The following is an 18,785-nucleotide window of genomic DNA, read 5'->3' as shown; positions in this document are numbered from 1 at the left end:
GGTTGGTAAAAGGGTACAGACTTTGATTAGTAAGATGAAAAAGTTCCAAGGATCTAATCTATAGCATGATGACTGTAGTTGGTAATACCATATTTATCACTGAAATTTTCCAAGAAAGTAGATCTTAATGTGTTCTTACAAAAAAAGCTAAGTATGTGAGATAATGGATGTATTAATTAACTTGATTGTGGGAATCTTCTCACAATATATACATATATCAAATCATTTCATTGTATACTTTAAGTATATTACAATTTTATGTGTCAATTATACCTTAATAAAGCTGGAAGGGGAGGGTAATAGAAAAAGAGAATGGAAACTATACTATCCATGAGGTAATACCATGTCTTAATAAAACTGTCTAGATAAGTCCATGTGAGACAGGAGTTCCTAGAAAAGCATTAGAGCAGCACGCAACTAAATAAAGAGTATCATTGAAATCCTGAAATGTAGGAAACTGAACAAGTCCAGGGTCCATGATAGGAAAGTCTGGCCACACCAGGTCTTCTGGACCCAAAGAAGTCCATGAGCGATTTGAGGGCAGGGACTATGATTTCTGTTGGCCGTTCACACTGATTTCCAGGCCCAAATAACACACACTAGTTTACTGCTGATTACAATTTATTTTTTCTCTCTGTCCACCCATCCTCTTCTCCTGCTCCATGACCAGCCAGCCCAATGCTGTCTCGTATGGACAGCTGCCTCACAGAGGCACACAGTGCCACTGGTTCCAGTCACAGGGTAGGATAGTATGATGCAGAATGTGACTCATCTTCTGTATGGTTTTGTTGGCTCTGTCTGTATGGTTATATAGGGGGAAGCTGAGTTTGTCCAGTTTCTGAGTGTGATTACACATTATATGATAGATGAGGCCCTGGCACCGGTACTCAGGCATGGTGGCCCCCATGCGCATCTCTCCTGTGTAATCCATCAGGCCCCAGGACACAGGGGTCCCCTCGGGCCCCAGCAGGCAGGTGGTGGGGAAGGTCCGGATACAGCGCTCCACGAATCTCTGACTCCTCTCATTTCCACCAAAATGCCAGAATTTATTCACCAAAGCAGCGTGGGCAACATCCAGGGATGAGAATTTAAACATCTCTTGGTTACTGTTGAGAACAAGAGAACAGTCCGCAATATCATACATACAGTGGAGCATTATATTTGTTTTCTGCAAAATTGTCTTCGGACAATGCCAATAAGAGTGCAGGTAAAGGTGTAGAGCCTGCAGCCAGACTTCCTGGATTCACAATCTCACTGGCTGTGCAATCTTAGAACAGGTAACATAATGTCTCTCTGCCTCCATATTTTCTTTATAAAATAGGGATGTTATTGAGTGAGCCCATGGCAGGGCGGCAGAGTGGCCCAGGAGTGGCTTCACCCCTAGCAGCTGCCCAGAATCTCCTCCCAGCACACACCCACCTGGGCCAGACCCAAAGGCCGCTGCCAGTGTGCAGTTGCCCGGTGCAGGCAGAAGAAACTGGGGCAAGGTGGGAAGGGGCACCACTCTCGCAGGAGAGCACACCTGGTGGGCCTGCCACTCCCTGCAGGGCTCTGCGCTATGCTGACGGTTACGCCACCCACAGCAGCTTAGGGGATTAATCTGGAGACTGCTCCAGGTGTGCGGGTAACCAACACAGGCAGCAGAGAAGGGCATGGCGACCAGCAAACAGGAAAGGACTTTGTTCTCCCAGATGACAGATGCGCTACCTGCCTACAGCTACCTCTATCACCATGAAAAGGCAGAAGAATTTGGTCCAGTCCAGAATTACCCAGACAATCCCCAAGAGAGGGCCTGGGGAGATAGATTTAACCAATCTCCCTGAAAAATAATTCAAAATAAAAGTCATAACCATGTTGATGGACCTGCAGAGAAATATGCAAGAGCTAAAGGAGCAAGTAGGGAGGGAGAATACAGAAATAAAACAATCTCTGGAAGGACTTAAGAGAAGACTGGGTGAGGTGCAAGAGGCCATTAATGGAATAAAAATCAGAGAACAGGAATACAGAGAAGCTGAGGCAGAGAGAGATAAAAGGATCTCCAGGAATGAAACAATACTAAGAGAACTGTGTGACCAATCTAAACAGAACAATATTTGCAATGTAGGGGTAACAGAAGAAGAAGAGAGAGACAAAGGGATAGAAAGTGTCTTTGAAGAAATAATTGCTGAAAACTTCCCTAAACTGGGGGAGGAAATAGTCTCTCAGACCATGGAGGCCCACAGAACTCCCAACACAGGGGACCCAAAGAGGACACCACCAAGACACAATAATTAAAATGGCAAAGATCAAAGACAAGGACAGAGTATTAAAGGCAGCCAGAGAGAGAAAAAAGGTCACCTACAAAGGAAAACCCATCAGGCTATCATCAGACTTCTCAATAGAAACCTTACAGGCCAGAAGAGAATGGCATGATATATTTAATGAATGAAACAGAAGGGCCTTGAACCAAGAATACTGTATCCAGCACAATTATCATTTAAATATAAAGGAGGGATTAAACAATTCCCAGACAAACAAAAGTTGAGGGAATGTGCCTCCCACAAACCACCTCAACAGGATATTTTAATGGGACTGCTCTAGATGGGAGCACTCCTAAGGCTTAATAGATTTCACCAGAGGAAAAAAAAATCACAGCAAAGAAAGCATACAACCCAATACTAACTAAAGGCAAAAAATAAAATCAACAACTCACAAAAGCAGTCAAAGGAAACACAAAAGAGTACAGGATAAAACACCTAACATAAAGAATGGAGGAGGAGGAATAAGGAGGGAGAGAAATAAAGAATCATCAGACTGTGTTACAATAGCTTAAGAAGAGAGTTAGATGGCTAGATAGTAGAGAAGCTACCCTTGAAGCTTTGGTAACCATGAATCCAAAGCCTGCAATGGCAATAAGTACATATCTTTCAATAAACACCCTAAATGTAAATGGACTGAATGCACCAATGAAAAGACACAGAGTAACAGAATGGATAAAAAAGTAAGACCCGTCTATAGCTGCTTACAAGAGACTCACCTCAAACCCAAAGACATACACAGACTAAAAGTCAATGGATGGAAAAAGACATTTCGCACAAACAATAAGGAGAAAAAAGCAGGTGTTGCAGTACTGGTATCAGACAAAATTGACTTCAAAACAAAGAAAGTAACAAGAGATAAAGAAGGACATTACATAATGATAAAGGGTTCAGTCCAACAAAAGCATATAACCATTATAAATGTATATGCACCCAATACAGAAGCACCAACATCAGTGAAACAAATACTAACAGAATTAAAGGAGGAAATAGAATGCAATGCATTTGTTCTAGGAGACTTGAACACACCACTCACTCCGAAGGACAGATCCACCAGACAGAAAATAAGTTAGGACACAGAGGCACTGAACAACACACTAAAACAGATGGACTTAACAGACAACTACAGAACTCTACACCCAAAAGCAGCAGGATACACATTCTTCTCAAGTGCACATGGAACATTTTCCAGAATAGACCACATACTAGGCCACAAAAAGAGCCTCAGGAAATTTAAAAAGATTGAAATTCTACCAAACAACTTCTCAGACCACAAAGGCATAAAAATAGAAATCAATTGTACAAAGAAAACAAAAAGGCTCACAAACACATGGAGGCTTAACAACATACATCTAACTAATCAATGGATCAATGACCAAATTAAAACAGAGATCAAGCAATCTATGGAGACAAATGACAATGACAGCATAAAGTCCCAACTTATGTGGGATGCAGCAAAGGCAGTTCTAAGAGGAAAATGTATAGCAATCCAGGCCTATTAAAGAAGGAAGAACAATCCCAAATGAATAGTCTAAAGTCACAATTATTGAAAAAGAAGAACAAATGAGGCCAAAGTCAGCAGAAAGAGGGACATAATAAAGATAAGAGAAGACATAAATAAAATTGAGAATAATAAAACAGTAGAAAAATATCAATGAAACCAAGAGCTGGTTCTTTGAGAAAATAAAAAAAATAGATAAGCCCCTAGCCAGACTTATTAAGAGAAAAAGAGACTACACACATCAACAGAATCATAAATGAGAAAGGAAAAATCATGATGGACCCACAGAAATACAAAAAATTATTAGAGAATACTATGAAAATCTATATGCTAACAAGCTGCAAATCTAGAAGAGATGGACAACTTCCTAGAAAAATACAACCTTCCAAGACTGACCAAGGAAGAAACAGAAAATCTAAACAGACCAATTACCAGCAAAGAAATTGAATCAGTAATAAAAAACTATCCAAGAACAAAACCCCTGGGCCAGATGGATTCACCTCGGAATTTTATCAGACATACAGGGAACACATAATACCCATTCTCCTTAAAGTTTTCCAAAAAATAGAAGAGGAGGGAATACTTCCAAACTCATTCTATAAAGCCAGCATCACCCTAATACCAAAACCACGGAAAAACCCTACCAAAAAGAAAATTACAGACCAATATCCCTGATGAACATAGATGCAAAAATACTCAACAAAATATTAGCAAACTGAATTCAAAAATACATCAAGAGGATCATATACCATGACCAAGTGGGATTCATCTCAGGGATGCAAGGATGATACAACATTCGAAAATCCATCAACATCATCCACCACATCAACAAAAAGAAGGACAAAAACCACATGATCATCTCCATAGATGCTGAAAAAGCATTCAACAAAATTTAACATCCATTCATGATAAAAACTCTCAACAAAATGGGTATACAGGGCAAGTACCTCAACATAATACAGGCCATATACAACAAACCCATAGCCAACATCATACTTAACAGCGAGAAGCTGAAAGCTTTTCCTCTAAGATCAGGAACAAGACAGGGATGCCCACTCTCCCCACTGTTACTCAACATAGTACTGGAGGTCCTAGCCATGGCAATCAGGCAAAACAAAGAAGTACAAGGCATCCAGATTGGTAAACAAAAAGTCAAACTGTCACTATTTAGAGATGACATGATATTGTACATAAAAAACCCTTAAGACTCCATTCCAAAACTACTAGAATATTCGAATTCAGCAAAATTGCAGGATAGAAAATTAATACACAGAAATCTGTTGCTTTCCTATACACTAACGATGAATTAACAGAGAAATCAGGAAAACAATTCCATTCACAGTTGCATCCAAAAGAATAAAATACCTAGGAATAAACCTAACCAAGGAAGTGAAAGACCTATACTCTGAAAACTACAAGACATTCTTAAGAGAAATTAAAGAAGATACCAATAAATGTAAAGACATCCCGTGCTCATGGATAGGAAGAAATAATATTGTCAAAATGGCCATCCTGCCTAAAACAATCTGCAGATTCAATGCAATCCCTATCAAAATACAAACAACATTCTTCAAAGAACTAGAGCAAATTGTTCTAAAATTCATATGGAACCACAAAAGACCCCTAATAGCCAAAGCAATCCTGAGAAGGAAGAATAAAGCAGGGGTCACCTCGCTTCCCAACTTCAAGCTCTACTACAAAGCCACAGTAATGAAGACGATTTGGTACTGGCACAAGAACAGAGTCACAGACCAGTGGAGCAGAATAGAGAGTCCAGACATTAACCCAAACATATATGGTCAGTTAATAAATGATAAAGGAACCATGGACATACAATGGGGAAATGACAGCCTCTTGAACAGCTCGTGTTGGCAAAACTGGACAGCTACATGTAAGAGAATGAAACTGGATCATTGTCTAATCCCATATAGAAAAGTAAATTTGAAATGGATCAAAGACCTGAATGTAAGTCATAAACCATAAAACTCTTAGAAAAAACATAGGCAAAAATCTCTTGGACATAAACATGAGTGACTTCTTCATGAACATATCTCCCTGGGCAAGGGAAACAAAAGCAAAAATGAACAAGTGGGACAATATCAAGCTTAAAAGCTTCTGTACAGCAAAGGACACCATCAATAGAACAAAAAGGCATCCTGCAGTATGGGAGAATATATTCGTAAATGACAGATCCGATAAAGGGTTGACATCCAAAATACATAAATAGCTCATGCACCTCAACAAACAAAAAGCAAATAATCCAATTAAAAAATGGGCACAGGATCAGAACAGACAGTTCTCCAAAGAAGAAATTCAGATGGCCAACAGACACATGAAAAGATGCTCCACATCACTAGTCATCAGAGAAATGCAAATTAAAACCACAATGAAATATCACCTCACACCAGTAAGGATTGCCACCATCCAAAAGACAACAACAAATGTTGGCAAGGTTGTGGAGAAAGGGGAACCCTCCTACACTGCTGGTGGGAATGTAAACTAGTTCAACCATTGTGGAAAGCAGTATGGAGGTTCCTCAAAAAGCTCAAAATAGAAGTACCATTTGACCGAGGAATTCCACTCCTTGGAATTTACCCTAAGAATGCAGCAGCCCTGTTTGAAAAAGACAGATGCACCCCTATGTTTATCACAGCACTATTTACAATAGCCAAGGAATGGAAGCAACCTAAGTGTCCATCAGTAGATGAATGGATAAAGAAGATGTGGGACATATACACAATGGAATATTATTCAGCCATAAGAAGAAAATATATCCTACCATTTGCAACAACATGGATGGAGCTACAGGGTATTATGCTCAGTGAAATAAGCCAGGTGGAGAAAGACAAGTACCAAAATGATTTCACTCATATGTGGAGTATAAGGACAAAGAAAAAACTGAAGGAACAAAACAACAGCAGAATCACAGAACCCAAGAATGGACTAACAGTTACCAAAGGGAACAGAACTGGGGAGGATGGGTGGGAAGGGAGGGATCAGGGGGGGAGAAAAAGGGGGCATTATGATTAGCATGTATAATGTGGGGGGGCACAGGGAGGGCTGTGCAACGCAGAGAAGACAAGTAGTGATTCTGCAGCATCTTACTACACTGATGGACAGTGACTGTAATGGGGTTTGTTGTGGGGACTTGGTGATGGGTGAGTCTAGTAAACATAATGTTCCTCATGTAATTGTAGATTAATGATACCAAAATAAAAAAATAGGGATATTATTATAATGGGGGATATTAATAGCATCTTCATCAAACATTTTAAGAGTTATTGCCTGAGAAGTATCTAGGACTTTTGATCCACAAACAAAAAGAACTACATAACAATTAAGTATTATTCTTCTCGACATTGCTGGGACTTTCCGCTTAAAATGGAGGAATTGATACCATTCCCATTTTACAGGTAAGATGAATAGGTTAAACAGAAAATAAACGAGTGCCCCAAAGCACATGCTAGCAAGCAGTGACACCAGAGCTTAGGATGTTGGTGTCTGGGAAAGCTGAAGTCCAGGGAGGGGCAGTGATATGCAGAGCAGGTGGCCCCCGAGTGACAGCCCAGTGAAGTCTGAAGGTCCCTGCAGTGGGGCGAGGGGGCTCCACACGGCATCCTGGGAAGAGCCCACAGCGTGCACTAGAAGATCTGGACTCAAGCCCCAGTTATGCCCTCGACCATCTACGTGACCTGAACAAGCTATTTCATCAGCTGAGCTGGTTTTCTGTCAGGAAAATGGGGATGATGTATGTCTTCTACCTTGTGTTTCTCACTGGGTGGCCAAGAGAATCAGATGAGATGACACATGTGGAGGTGGTTTTTCTCAGGTGTAATGTGCCTTAGGGTGTCAATAAAGCTTTTCCAGGCACATGAACACACAGAGGGCCAGAGGATTGGGTGTCTCCAGATGAAATCCCTACCATCGGTTTTTAATTCTGTTCAGTGTTAGGTTGGACATCAGTAGGGGAAAATACTTAATTTGTTTACATTCTCTTAATTGGAAACTTTTGCTCTGTGAAATGAATTCATAAATGTGGATTTATTAAGCATCTACCATGTGTTCTGGCTATTGAGGATCTTTCTCTGTGAACAACAGGAGGGTCTCTGATCTTATGGAATTTGAGATATTGGAGGGGAGGATCCAACAACAAAAAGGTCAGTAAATACACAAATAAACTGATTTCAAATAATAGTTAAGTGCAATAAAAGGAATTGAAATTGGATTTGTGGTGAAGAATTATGGGGTATGGTTTTGGGGTGCGCTGAGAAGAACTCTCTAAGAAAATGGTATTTGAGGAGGGCGGAGCCAACATGGCGGCGTGAGTAGGACAGTGGGAATCTCCTCCCAAAAACATATATACTTTTGAAAATACAACAAACACAACTAGCCCTAAAAGAGAGACCAGAAGACGCAGGACAGTGGCCAGACTGCAGCTACACCAGCGAGAACCCAGCGACTGGTGAAAGGGGTAAGATACAAGCCCTGGCCCGGCGGGACCCGAGCGCCCCTCCCCCCAGCTCCCGGCGGGAGAACAATAGGCAGAGCGGGAGGGAGACGGAGCCCAGGACTGCCGAACACCCAGCCCCAGCCATCTGGGCCAGAGCGCAGACACAGTACGTGCCCAGGGGGCCCTGGATACTGGGGGAACAGGGAGTAAGACCTCTGAGCGGGTGCCGAAGCTGATGCCCCTGTGACAAAGAAAAGCGGGGGCTTTTTGAAAGTCTTAAAGGGACAGGGACTTAACAGCTTGATGGAAACAACCCAGGTCACAGTACAGCAGCTGGAAATTACAGGGAAAACCAGGCGCACTAACCCCCTGGGCAACAGCTCTGAGACCCCTCACGGAGGCAAACAGTCAAGCAGCCCCCCCATCCATTACCTCTCCGGGCGCTGCGAAAGCAGCGAAGCAGCCTAAGGCTGGCCACACCCTTAGAAAGGGAGATTCCTAAATTCCCGGCCGGGCAAGACCCAAAGACCCAGTCTACACGCAATTACCCAGCACAAGCCACTAGGGGTAGCAGTTGTCCCAGTAAAGAAAGGCCAGTAGCAAGTGAAAAGTTTGGCCCTCCCAGCTGACAGTCAATAGCACCTGTCAACATGAAAAGGCAAAAAAATATGATCCAGACAAGACTAACCCAGACAGCTTTGGCATCTGCTACATCTTCCCCTGAGAAGGAACCTGGGGAGATAGATTTAACCAGTCTTCCTGAAAAAGAATTCAAAACAAAAGTCATAACCATGCTGATGGACTTGCAGAGAAATATGCAAGAACTAAGGAGGGAGAATTCAGAAATAAAACAAGCTCTGGAAGGACTTCAAAACAGAATGGACGAGATGCAAGAGACCATTAATGGACTAGAAAACAGAGAACAGGAACGCAGAGAAGCTGATGCAGAGAGAGATAAAAGGATCTCCAGGAATGAAAGAATTTTAAGAGAGTTGAGTGACCAAACGAAAAGGAACAATATACGAATTATAGGTATTCCAGAAGAAGTAGAGAGAGAAAAGGGGATAGAAAATGTCTTTGAAGAAATAATTGCTGAAAACTTCCCCAAACTAGGGGAAGAAATGTCCTCTCAGACCACAGAGGTACACAGAACTCCCATGACAAGGGATCCAAGGAGGGCAACACCAAGACACATAATAATTAAAATGGCAAAGTTCAAAGACAAGGACAAAGTATTAAAGGCAGTCAGAGAGAAAAAAAAGGTTACCTACAAAGGAAAACCCATCAGGCTATCATCAGACTTCTCAACAGAAACCCTACAGGCCAGAAGAGAATGGCATGGTATACTTAATGCAATGAAACAGAAGGGACTTGAACCAAGACTACTGTATCCAGCATAATTATCATTTAAATATGAAGGAGGGATTAAACAATTCCCAGAAAAGCAAAAGTTGAGGGCATTTGCCTCCCACAAACCACCTCTACAGGGCATCCTACAGGGACTGCTCTAGATGGGAGCACTCCTAAAAAGAGCACACAACAAAACACCCAACATATGAAGAAAGGAGGACGAGGAATAAGAAGGGAGAGAAATAAAGAATCATCAGACTGTGTTTATAATAGCTCAACAAGTGAGTTAAGTTAGACAGTAAGATAGTAAAGAAGCTAACCCTAAACCTTTGGTAACCACAAACTTAAAGCCTGCAATGGCAATAAATTCATACCTTTCAATAATCACCCTAAATGTAAATGGACTGAATGCACCAATCAAAAGACACAGAGTAATAGAATGGATAAAAAAGCAAGATCCATCCATATGCTGCTTACAAGAGACTCACCTCAAACCCAAAGACGCGCACAGACTTAAAGTCAAGGGATGGAAAAAGATATTTCAAGCAAACAACAGAGAGAAGAAAGCAGGTGTTGCAATTCTGGTATCAGACAAAACAGACTTCAAAATAAAGAAAGTAACAAAAGACAAAGAAGGACATTACATAATGATAAAGGGCTCAGTCCATCAAGAGGATATAACCATTATAAATATATATGCACCCAATACAGGAGCACCAACATACCTGAAACAAATATTAACAGAACTAAAGGAGGAAATAGAATGCAATGCATTCATTCTAGGAGACTTGAACACACCACTCACTCCGAAGGACAGATCCACCAGACAGAAAATAAGTAAGGACACAGAGGCACTGAACAACACACTAGAACAGATGGACCTAATAGACATCTACAGAACTCTACATCCAAAAGCAACAGGATACACATTCTTCTCAAGTGCACATGGAACATTCTCCAGAATAGACCACATACTAGGACACAAAAAGAGCCTCAGTAAATTCCAAAAGATTGAAACCCTACCAACCAACTTTTCAGACCACAAAGGCATTAAACTAGAAATAAACTGTTCAAAGAAAGCAAAAAGGCTCACAAACACATGGAGGCTAAACAACACGCTCCTAAATGATCAATGGATCAATGACCAAATCAAAATGGAGATCCAGCAATATATGGAAACAAATGACAACAACAACACTAAGCCCCAACTTCTGTGGGACACAGCAAAAGCAGTCTTAAGAGGAAAGTATATAGCAATCCAAGCATATTTAAAAAAGGAAGAGCAATCGCAAATGAACGGTCTAATGTCACAATTATCGAAATTGGAAAAAGAAGACCAAATGAGGCCTAAGGTCAGCAGAAGGAGGGACATAATAAAGATCAGAGAAGAAATAAATAAAATTGAGAAGAATAAAACAATAGCAAAAATCAATGAAACCAAGAGCTGGTTCTTCGAGAAAATAAACAAAATAGATAAGCCTCTAGCCAGACTTATTAAGAAGAAAAGAGAGTCAACACAAATCAACAGTATCAGAAACGAGAAAGGAAAAATCACGATGGACCCCGCAGAAATACAAAGAATTATTAGAGACTACTATGAAAACCTATATGCTAACAAGCTGGGAAACCTAGGAGAAATGGACAACTTCCTAGAGAAAATGGTATTTGAAAGTTTGAATGGCAAGGAAGAGGCAAGTATGTGAAGGTCAGAGGCAAAGAGCAAGTGCAATGGCCCAAAGGCATGGGGATCAAGTTGCAGAAAGAAGCCCAGAGCTGTTGGTGGGAGTTGGTTAGCAGGGGGGTAAGATGAAGTCTAAGAGGTAATGTATGCCAGGTCTTATAGGACCTTGAAGGTCCATAAAGGGGTTAAACTTTTAGTCAAGGTGAGCTTAGAAATGTCAATGGCGTTTAGGTGGATGAACTGAAGTAATCCCTGTTACATACCAAAAGGATCATTGTGGAAATGGATTACAGGGGGGCAGGAGTGAATGGAGGGAGAGAAGCTGGGAGGCTACTTTTCAGAAGTGAAAAGGGCGAGTATGCGGAGCATCTTTTTTCGAACTCACAGGGGCTTGCTTTTGCCAGACTGAAGAGGTAAGTTTGCCTCCGACAGGGAAGGGAGCAATTTCCTTACTGTATTTGGCAACATATAGAGAATGCATTGTGTTTGCGTGACCTTAACCAGTTTAGCAGCTCCAACATTTTGTATCGCTTCATGCAGGCTGGACTGCGAACCTAGAGGAGGTAAAGTAGGGAGAAAGTTATTGTCCATTTAGAGCCTGCAAGAATCTCCCCAATGGAAGTCTGCAGAACTTAAAGTCTGGCAGTGTTGTTTCTGGTGTTACCAGTAACCATGTGACCATGACCGAGTCCCTCCTGGAGCATGTTTTCTCTTCTGTAAGTCAGAGATTATTCTAGAAATTCTGACTACCTCACCATGAAATCAAAGGAGAAATCATATTTAGAAAATAGTAGCCACCTAAACTGTGCACTATGTGCACTACATGCCCAGGTATTGGTCTAATACCACATTTAAGTCTTACATTAACCATCTGTTTTACATATTTTTATTATCCTCATTTTTTACATATGAGAAAATGGAATAATAGATAAGTTTTACATCACTACATCACTTGTTCACACTCACAAAGCAATCAACAGGTAGAGCAAGGATGTTTCCCTGGGGAGTCTGACCCTGGAAGGCCTGTGATAGCCACTATTGTTCCTTTGACCTAGGAGGTGGCACAAGGAGTTGTCATTCTTCCTCTAGGAAGAGGCAAGTGGGGTAGCTTTGCTCTCACATCTAATCACCCTAAGAAGTCCTGATTATGTCTGCAAAATATATCATGTCTCCTCAGCCAACAAGAAAACACTTCACTCACAGTTCCTCTTAGCAACCTCTTAGCAATGGTTTTCTACTCCATGGAAGAGGTGGTGGTGGCTGATTCAAGAAATAAAAGTAAATAAAAATCAAGGTAAGTGTCTAGAGTTTGGTAGGAGGTAGAGTTTGAAGGAAGGTGTTCTGGAAGAGAGGACCTTGCAGGTGGAGGCATGAGCGGCCCCAGCCACCAGCACGGCTCCCACATCCCTTACATACTCTGGATCTGCAGGTGTTGTTTCCAGTTGATGACGTCTGACATGCCAAGGAATTCTTGACAGTTCTGGGGATCCTTAGAATAGATTTGGTAGCTGTTGGTATAGTGATCAAAGTCATCTGTCATCTCCTGTTTGGTTGGGTAATGTGGAATAAACAAGATTGATTATGCCCAGTGATTGGAACACTTGAGGATCATACTTCATGGTAGTGTGCTATTTTACAAACTTGAATATTGATCTTTTTCTTGACGTTCTATCATTCTTCTTGAATCCGTTGCATCACAAGAGCAAGTCAGGGATTTAATCAGCTCTTCAATTTATGATTGGAAAACTTGCTGAATTAGATATTTCTGTGTTGCATTATAATTTCAAATCAACCAAACATACACCAATTTGGAAAGCGTTATTCTATAGTCTGTCATCCTCAGGAGAAAGAAAGTAGTATTATTGTCAAAGGCAAGGTTCCACTGCAAGAATAAATCTTATTCTATTTCAAAGAGTCTCAGAACAAATAGATTATGACTATGGCAATAGAGCAATTAACACAGGTAACCTTATATTAGAATTTTCACCTATATAGGATAAATCTATACAAAACGAAGACACATGGTGTCTTTAAAAAGTACACCACAATGCACTATTGTTTTAAGAGATAATTTACATTCCCAACTAAGTTGAAGCACAAAATTTATTCAGAAACATCCTCTCAAAGTCAACGAATAAGAGATGGGATTATCTGAAGATGAAGGAGTCAGAGAACAACTAAGAACAATGTAGAAGAGCTAGAAAATGTGGCACAGAAATGTACTCATAGCTCAGCATTATTATTGTCTGTTGTGAAGATCATATTAAGAAAGCAATTATTCCACTTTTTGGGTTGTTTTATTGAAGTATAGTTGATATACAGTATTATGTTGGTTTCAAGTACACAACACAGTGGTTCACCAGTTACCCACATTATTAAATCCTCACTCCAACTAGTATATTACTATCTGTTGACACAGAAAGATGTTACAGAACCACTGAGTATATTCTCTAGGCTGTCCTTCATCCCCACGACTAATTTATATTATGATTGAGGTTTTGTGCCTTTTTATCCCCTTCACCTATTTCACCCACCCACCCCAACCTCTTCTCTATGGTAACCCCCAGTCACTTCTCAGTGTCTATGGGTCTATTGATGTTTTGTTCATTTTGTTCTGTTTCATTTTTAGATTATGTTCATAAGTGAAATCATATGGTATTTGTCTTTCTCCACCTGGCTTGTTGCACTTACTATAGTACCCTCTATGTCCATCCATGTTGCTGGAATAATTTATTTAAATATCTTCATTTTTGTATTCTGTTTAATTTGGTAGTTTTTTTACAAAACTATATATTTAATTTTATTTGTAAATATTTTATGTTAAGGTGCTATATGGTTACTATTTTTGCATGCATATATTTTTACTTTATGTTTTCCAGTGTGCATATAACATATTTGTACTTGGAATTGTTTTTGGAAACCACCTAGTTTGAGTGATTTTTAAAGGTCTGGTATTGAAAATATATTCCCAAATAAGGCATTGCAATTTGTTCTTCATATTTGCCTAGCATTCCTCATATTTACCTCTACATATTCTTAGGTTTTAGTTCCTCTGTTTAAAATGCATCCTCTATCCTTGTCAGCATGTCAAAAATTTGTTTATCTTCAAAAGTCCAGTTTTGGGAAAATGTCTACCATGAAGGCTGTCTGATCCTCTTTCTGTATCCCCTGACATCTGTAGTTCAATCATGTCTTGGCCAGTGTCACTTCTGTATCTTGTATGTTTTTGTACATTTTTATACCATGTTGTTGTTTATTTGCTCATCTTTTTTTTCCCTCCAAGCTGTGAGCTTCTTGAGGACAGGGACTTGGTCACCCTCACTGTGATTCATTTCTATATTCCCTGGGTCTACCACATAGCAAATAAGAGCCCAGAAGTGTCTTCATTTTACACCTGGCACCTTACCTGCTCCTGAGGGCGGATAACCACTGTATTGAAATCAGGCCACTTGTCCACCAGGGCTTTTACCTTGAAGGGGTTTCCCTGGTTCATGTGGAAGACGGTCCCATAAACCTGCAGCATCCAGAGAAAGTGAGAGAGTCATTGTTAGGAAGGGATGGCAAAGAGCCTCGCTTGGTCAGGGTAAGGACTATTTCAATGAAATGAAATTTTATGGTGGAAAAGGGACAAACAGGGCATCTAGGCCAAATAGTCCTCACATTCTACTTTATTATTCCAAATGGAGAGAGATTTTTGGGTCAAACAATACCGTGCAAACATTATATGAATATGGTTAAATTTCCAGATAAATAAAATGAATAAACTAAAAGCCATCCACTATCACATTGTAGAAGTTAGTATTATATCTTTCCATTTTGTTTCACTTGTTTATGTATACACATACAATTTCTTTTTTCTTTAATTTTTATTAACGTATTATTGATATACACTCTTATGAAAGTTTCACATGAAAAAACAATGTGGTTGCTACATTTACCCATATTATCAAGTCCCCACTGACACCCCATTGCAGTCACTGTCCATCAGTGTAGTAAGATGCCACAGAGTCATTACTTGTCTTCTCTGTGCTACACTGTTTTCCCCGTGACACCCCACACCACGTGTACTAAACATAATACCACTCAGTCCCCATCTCCCTCCCTCCTGACCTGCCATCCCAAACTACTCCACAAATGAGGGAAATCATTTGGCACTTGTCTTTCTCCACCTGGCTTGTTTCACTGAGCATAATATCCTCCGGCTCCATCCATGTTTTTGCAAATGGTAGGATTTGTTTCTATCTTAAGGCTGAATAGTATTCCATTGTGCATATGTACCACCTCTTCTTTATCCATTCATCTACTGATGGACACTTAGGTTGCTTCCATATCTTGGCTATTGTAAATAGTGCTGCGATAAACATAGGGGTGCATATGTCCTTTTGAGTCTGAGAAGTTGTATTCCTTGGGTAAATTCCAAGGAGTGGAATTCCTGGGTCAAATGGTATTTCAATTTTTAGTTTTTTGAGGAACCTCCATATTGCTTTCCACAATTGTTGAACTACATTACATTCCCACCAGCAGTGTAGGAGGGTTCCCCTTTCTCCACATCCTTGCCAGCATTTGTTTTTCATAGTCTTTTCGATGCTGGCCATCCTTACTGGTGTGAGGCGATATCTCTTTGTGGTTTCAATTTGCATTTCCCTGATGATTAGTGATGTGGAGCATCTTTTCATGTGTCTGTTGGCCATCTGAATTTCTTCTTTGGAGAATTGTCTCTTCATATCCTCTGCCCATTTTTTAATCAGGTTATTTGCTTTTTGGTTGTTGAGGCATGTGAGTTCTTTATGTATTTTGGATATTAACCCCTTGTCAGATATGTCATTTACAAATACATTCTCCCATACTGTAGGATGCCTTTTGTTCAGTTGATGGTGTCCTTTGCTCTACAGAAACTTTTTAGTTTGATGTAGTCCCATGTGTTCATTTTGCTTTTGTTTCCCTTGCTCAAGGAGATGCGTTCAGGAAGAAGTTGCTCGTGCTTATATTCAGGAGATGCTTGCCTACGTTTTCTTCTAAGAGTTTAATGGTTTCATGACTTACTTCAGGTCTTTGATTCATTTCAAATTTACTTTTCTGTATGGGGTTAAACAGTAATCCAGTTTCATGCATGCATTCTCTTGCATGTAGCTGTCCAGTTTTGCCAACACCAGCTGTTGAAGAGGCTGTCATTTCCCAATTGTATGTCCATGGCTCCTTTATCATATATTAATTGACCATATATGCTTGGGTTAATATCTAGACTCTCTATTCTGTTCCACTGGTCTATGGGTCTGTTCTTGTGCCAGTACCAAATTGTCTTGATTACTGTGGCTTTGTAGTAGAGCTTGAAGGTGTGGAGCATAATCCCCCCTGTTTTATGCCTCCTTCTCAGGATTGCATTGGCTATTCGGAGACTTTTGTGGTTCAATATGAATTTTAGAATGATTTGCTCTTGTTTGTTGAAGAATGCTGTTGGTATTTTGATAGGGATTGCACTGAAGCTGTATATTGCTTTAGGAAGGATGACTACTTTGACAATATTAATTCTTCCTATCCATGAGCATGGGATGTGTTTCCATTTATTGGTATCTTCTTTGATTTCTCTCATGCATGTCTTGTAGTTTTCAGAGAATAGGTCTTTCACTTCCTTGGTTAGGTTTATTCCTAGGTATTTTATTCTTTTTGATGCAACTGTGAATAGAATTGTTTTCCTGATTTCTCTTTCTGCTAGTTCACCGTTAGTGTATAGGAATGCAACAGATTTCTGTGTATTAATTTTGTATTCTGCAACATCGCTGAATTCAGATATTAGATCTAGTAGTTTTGGAGTGAATTCTTTAGGGTTTTTTATGTACAATATCATGTCATCTGCAAACAGGGACGGTTTCACTTCTTCCTTGCCAATCTGGATGCCTTTTATTTCTTTGTGTTGCCTGATTGTCATGGCTAGGTCCTCTAGTACTATGTTGAATAGAAGTGGGGAGAGTGGGCATCCCTGTCTTGTTCCTGATCTTAGAGGAAAAGCTTTCAGCTTCTCGCTGTTAAGTATGATGTTGGCTATGGGTTTGTTGTATATGGCCTGTATTATGTTGAGGTACTTGCCCTGTATACCCATTTTGTTGAGAGTTTTTATCATGATGGATGTTGAATTTTGTCGAATGCTTTTTCAGCATCTATGGAGATGATCATGTGGTTTTTGTCCTTCTTTTTGTTGATGTGGTGGATGATGTTGATGGATTTTCGAATTTTGTACCATCCTTGCATCCTTAGAATAAATCCCACTTGATCATGAAGGATGATCTGTTTGATGTATTTTTGAATTTGGTTTGCTAATATTTTGTTGAGTGTTTTTGCATCTATGTTCATCATGGATATTGGTCTATAATTTTCCCTTTTTGTGGTGTTTTTGCCTGGTTTTGGTATTAGAGTGATGCTGGTGTCATAGAATGAGTTTGGAAGTATTCCCTCTTCTTCTACTCTTTGGAAAACTTTAAGAAGTATGGATATTAGGTCTTCAATAAATGTTTGATAAAATTCCATGGTGAGGCCATCTGATCCAGGTGTTTTGTTCTTAGGTAGTTTTCTGATTACCAGTTCAATTTAATTGCTGGTAATTGGTCTGCTCAGATTTTCTGTTTCTTCCTGGGTCAGCCTTGGAAGATTTTATTTTTCTAGTAAGTTGTCCATTTCTTCTGGGTCATCCCATTTGTTAGCATATAATTTTTCATAGTATTCTCTAATAATTCTTTATATTTCTGTGGTGTCCGTAATGATTTTTCCTTTCTCCTTTCTGATTCTGGTTATGTGTGTAGACTCTCTTTTTTTCTTGATATGTCTGGCTAGGGGTTTATATATTTTGTTTATTTTCTCAAAGAACCAGCTCTTGCTTTCATTGATTCTTTCTATTGTTTTATTCTTCTCAATTTTATTTATTTCTGCTTTAATCTTTATTATGTCCGTCTTTCTCTAGTTTTGTTAGTTGTGAGTTTAGAGGGTTCATATAGTATTGTTCTTCTTTCCTGAGGTAGGCCTGTACTACAATATACTTTCCTCTTAGCACCACCTTTGCTGTGTCCCACAGGTTTTGCAGTGTTGAATTATCGTTGTCATTCGTCTCCATATATTGCTTGATCTCTGTTTTTATTTGGTCATTGATCCATTGGTTATTTAGGAGCATGTTGTGAAGCCTCTATGTGTTTGTGGAATTTTTCATTTTCTCTGCTTAATTTATTTCTAGTTTCATACCTTTGTGTTCTAAGAAACTGGTTGTTACAATTTCAAACTTCTTTAATTTACTGAGGCTCTTATTGTGGCCTAATATATGATCTACTCTTGAAAATGTTCCATGTGCACTTGAGTGGAATGTGTATTCTGCCGCTTTTGGATGTAGAGTTCTATAGATGTCTGTTACTTCCATCTGTTTTAATGTTTTGTTCAGTGCCTCTGTCTCCTTACTTATTTTCTGTCTTGTTGATCTGTCCTTTGGAGTAAGTGGAGTGTTGAAGTCTCCTAGAATGAATGCAT

At 39.8% G+C, this 18,785-nt stretch overlaps 1 protein-coding gene across 3 annotated transcripts in view; it reads right to left on the bottom strand.

The window, feature by feature from the left end:
* Nucleotides 1-317: 317 nt before the first annotated feature.
* LOC118909668 (glycine N-phenylacetyltransferase-like) overlaps nt 318-18,785 on the bottom strand; it is a 44,577-nt gene continuing 26,109 nt past the window's right edge. Inside the window, exons 3-6 of one of the 3 annotated variants that reach the window (XM_036880377.2) lie at nt 14,686-14,793; nt 12,696-12,822; nt 11,665-11,833; nt 318-1,106 (exon numbers count right to left, since the gene is read on the bottom strand). In XM_036880377.2, coding sequence (XP_036736272.2) covers nt 704-1,106; nt 11,665-11,833; nt 12,696-12,822; nt 14,686-14,793 — 807 coding nt within the window. In that variant the 3' untranslated portion in view covers nt 318-703. The remainder of the gene's footprint in view (nt 1,107-11,664; nt 11,834-12,695; nt 12,823-14,685; nt 14,794-18,785) is intronic. The other 2 variants (XM_036880376.2, XM_036880375.2) reach the window with 2 other exon arrangements.

This window comes from Manis pentadactyla, chromosome 9 (assembly GCF_030020395.1).
Source record: "Manis pentadactyla isolate mManPen7 chromosome 9, mManPen7.hap1, whole genome shotgun sequence".
Lineage (NCBI taxonomy): Eukaryota > Metazoa > Chordata > Mammalia > Pholidota > Manidae > Manis > Manis pentadactyla.
Note: the sequence above shows the minus strand (reverse complement) of the source record. Positions and strands in the feature narration are given on the sequence as shown.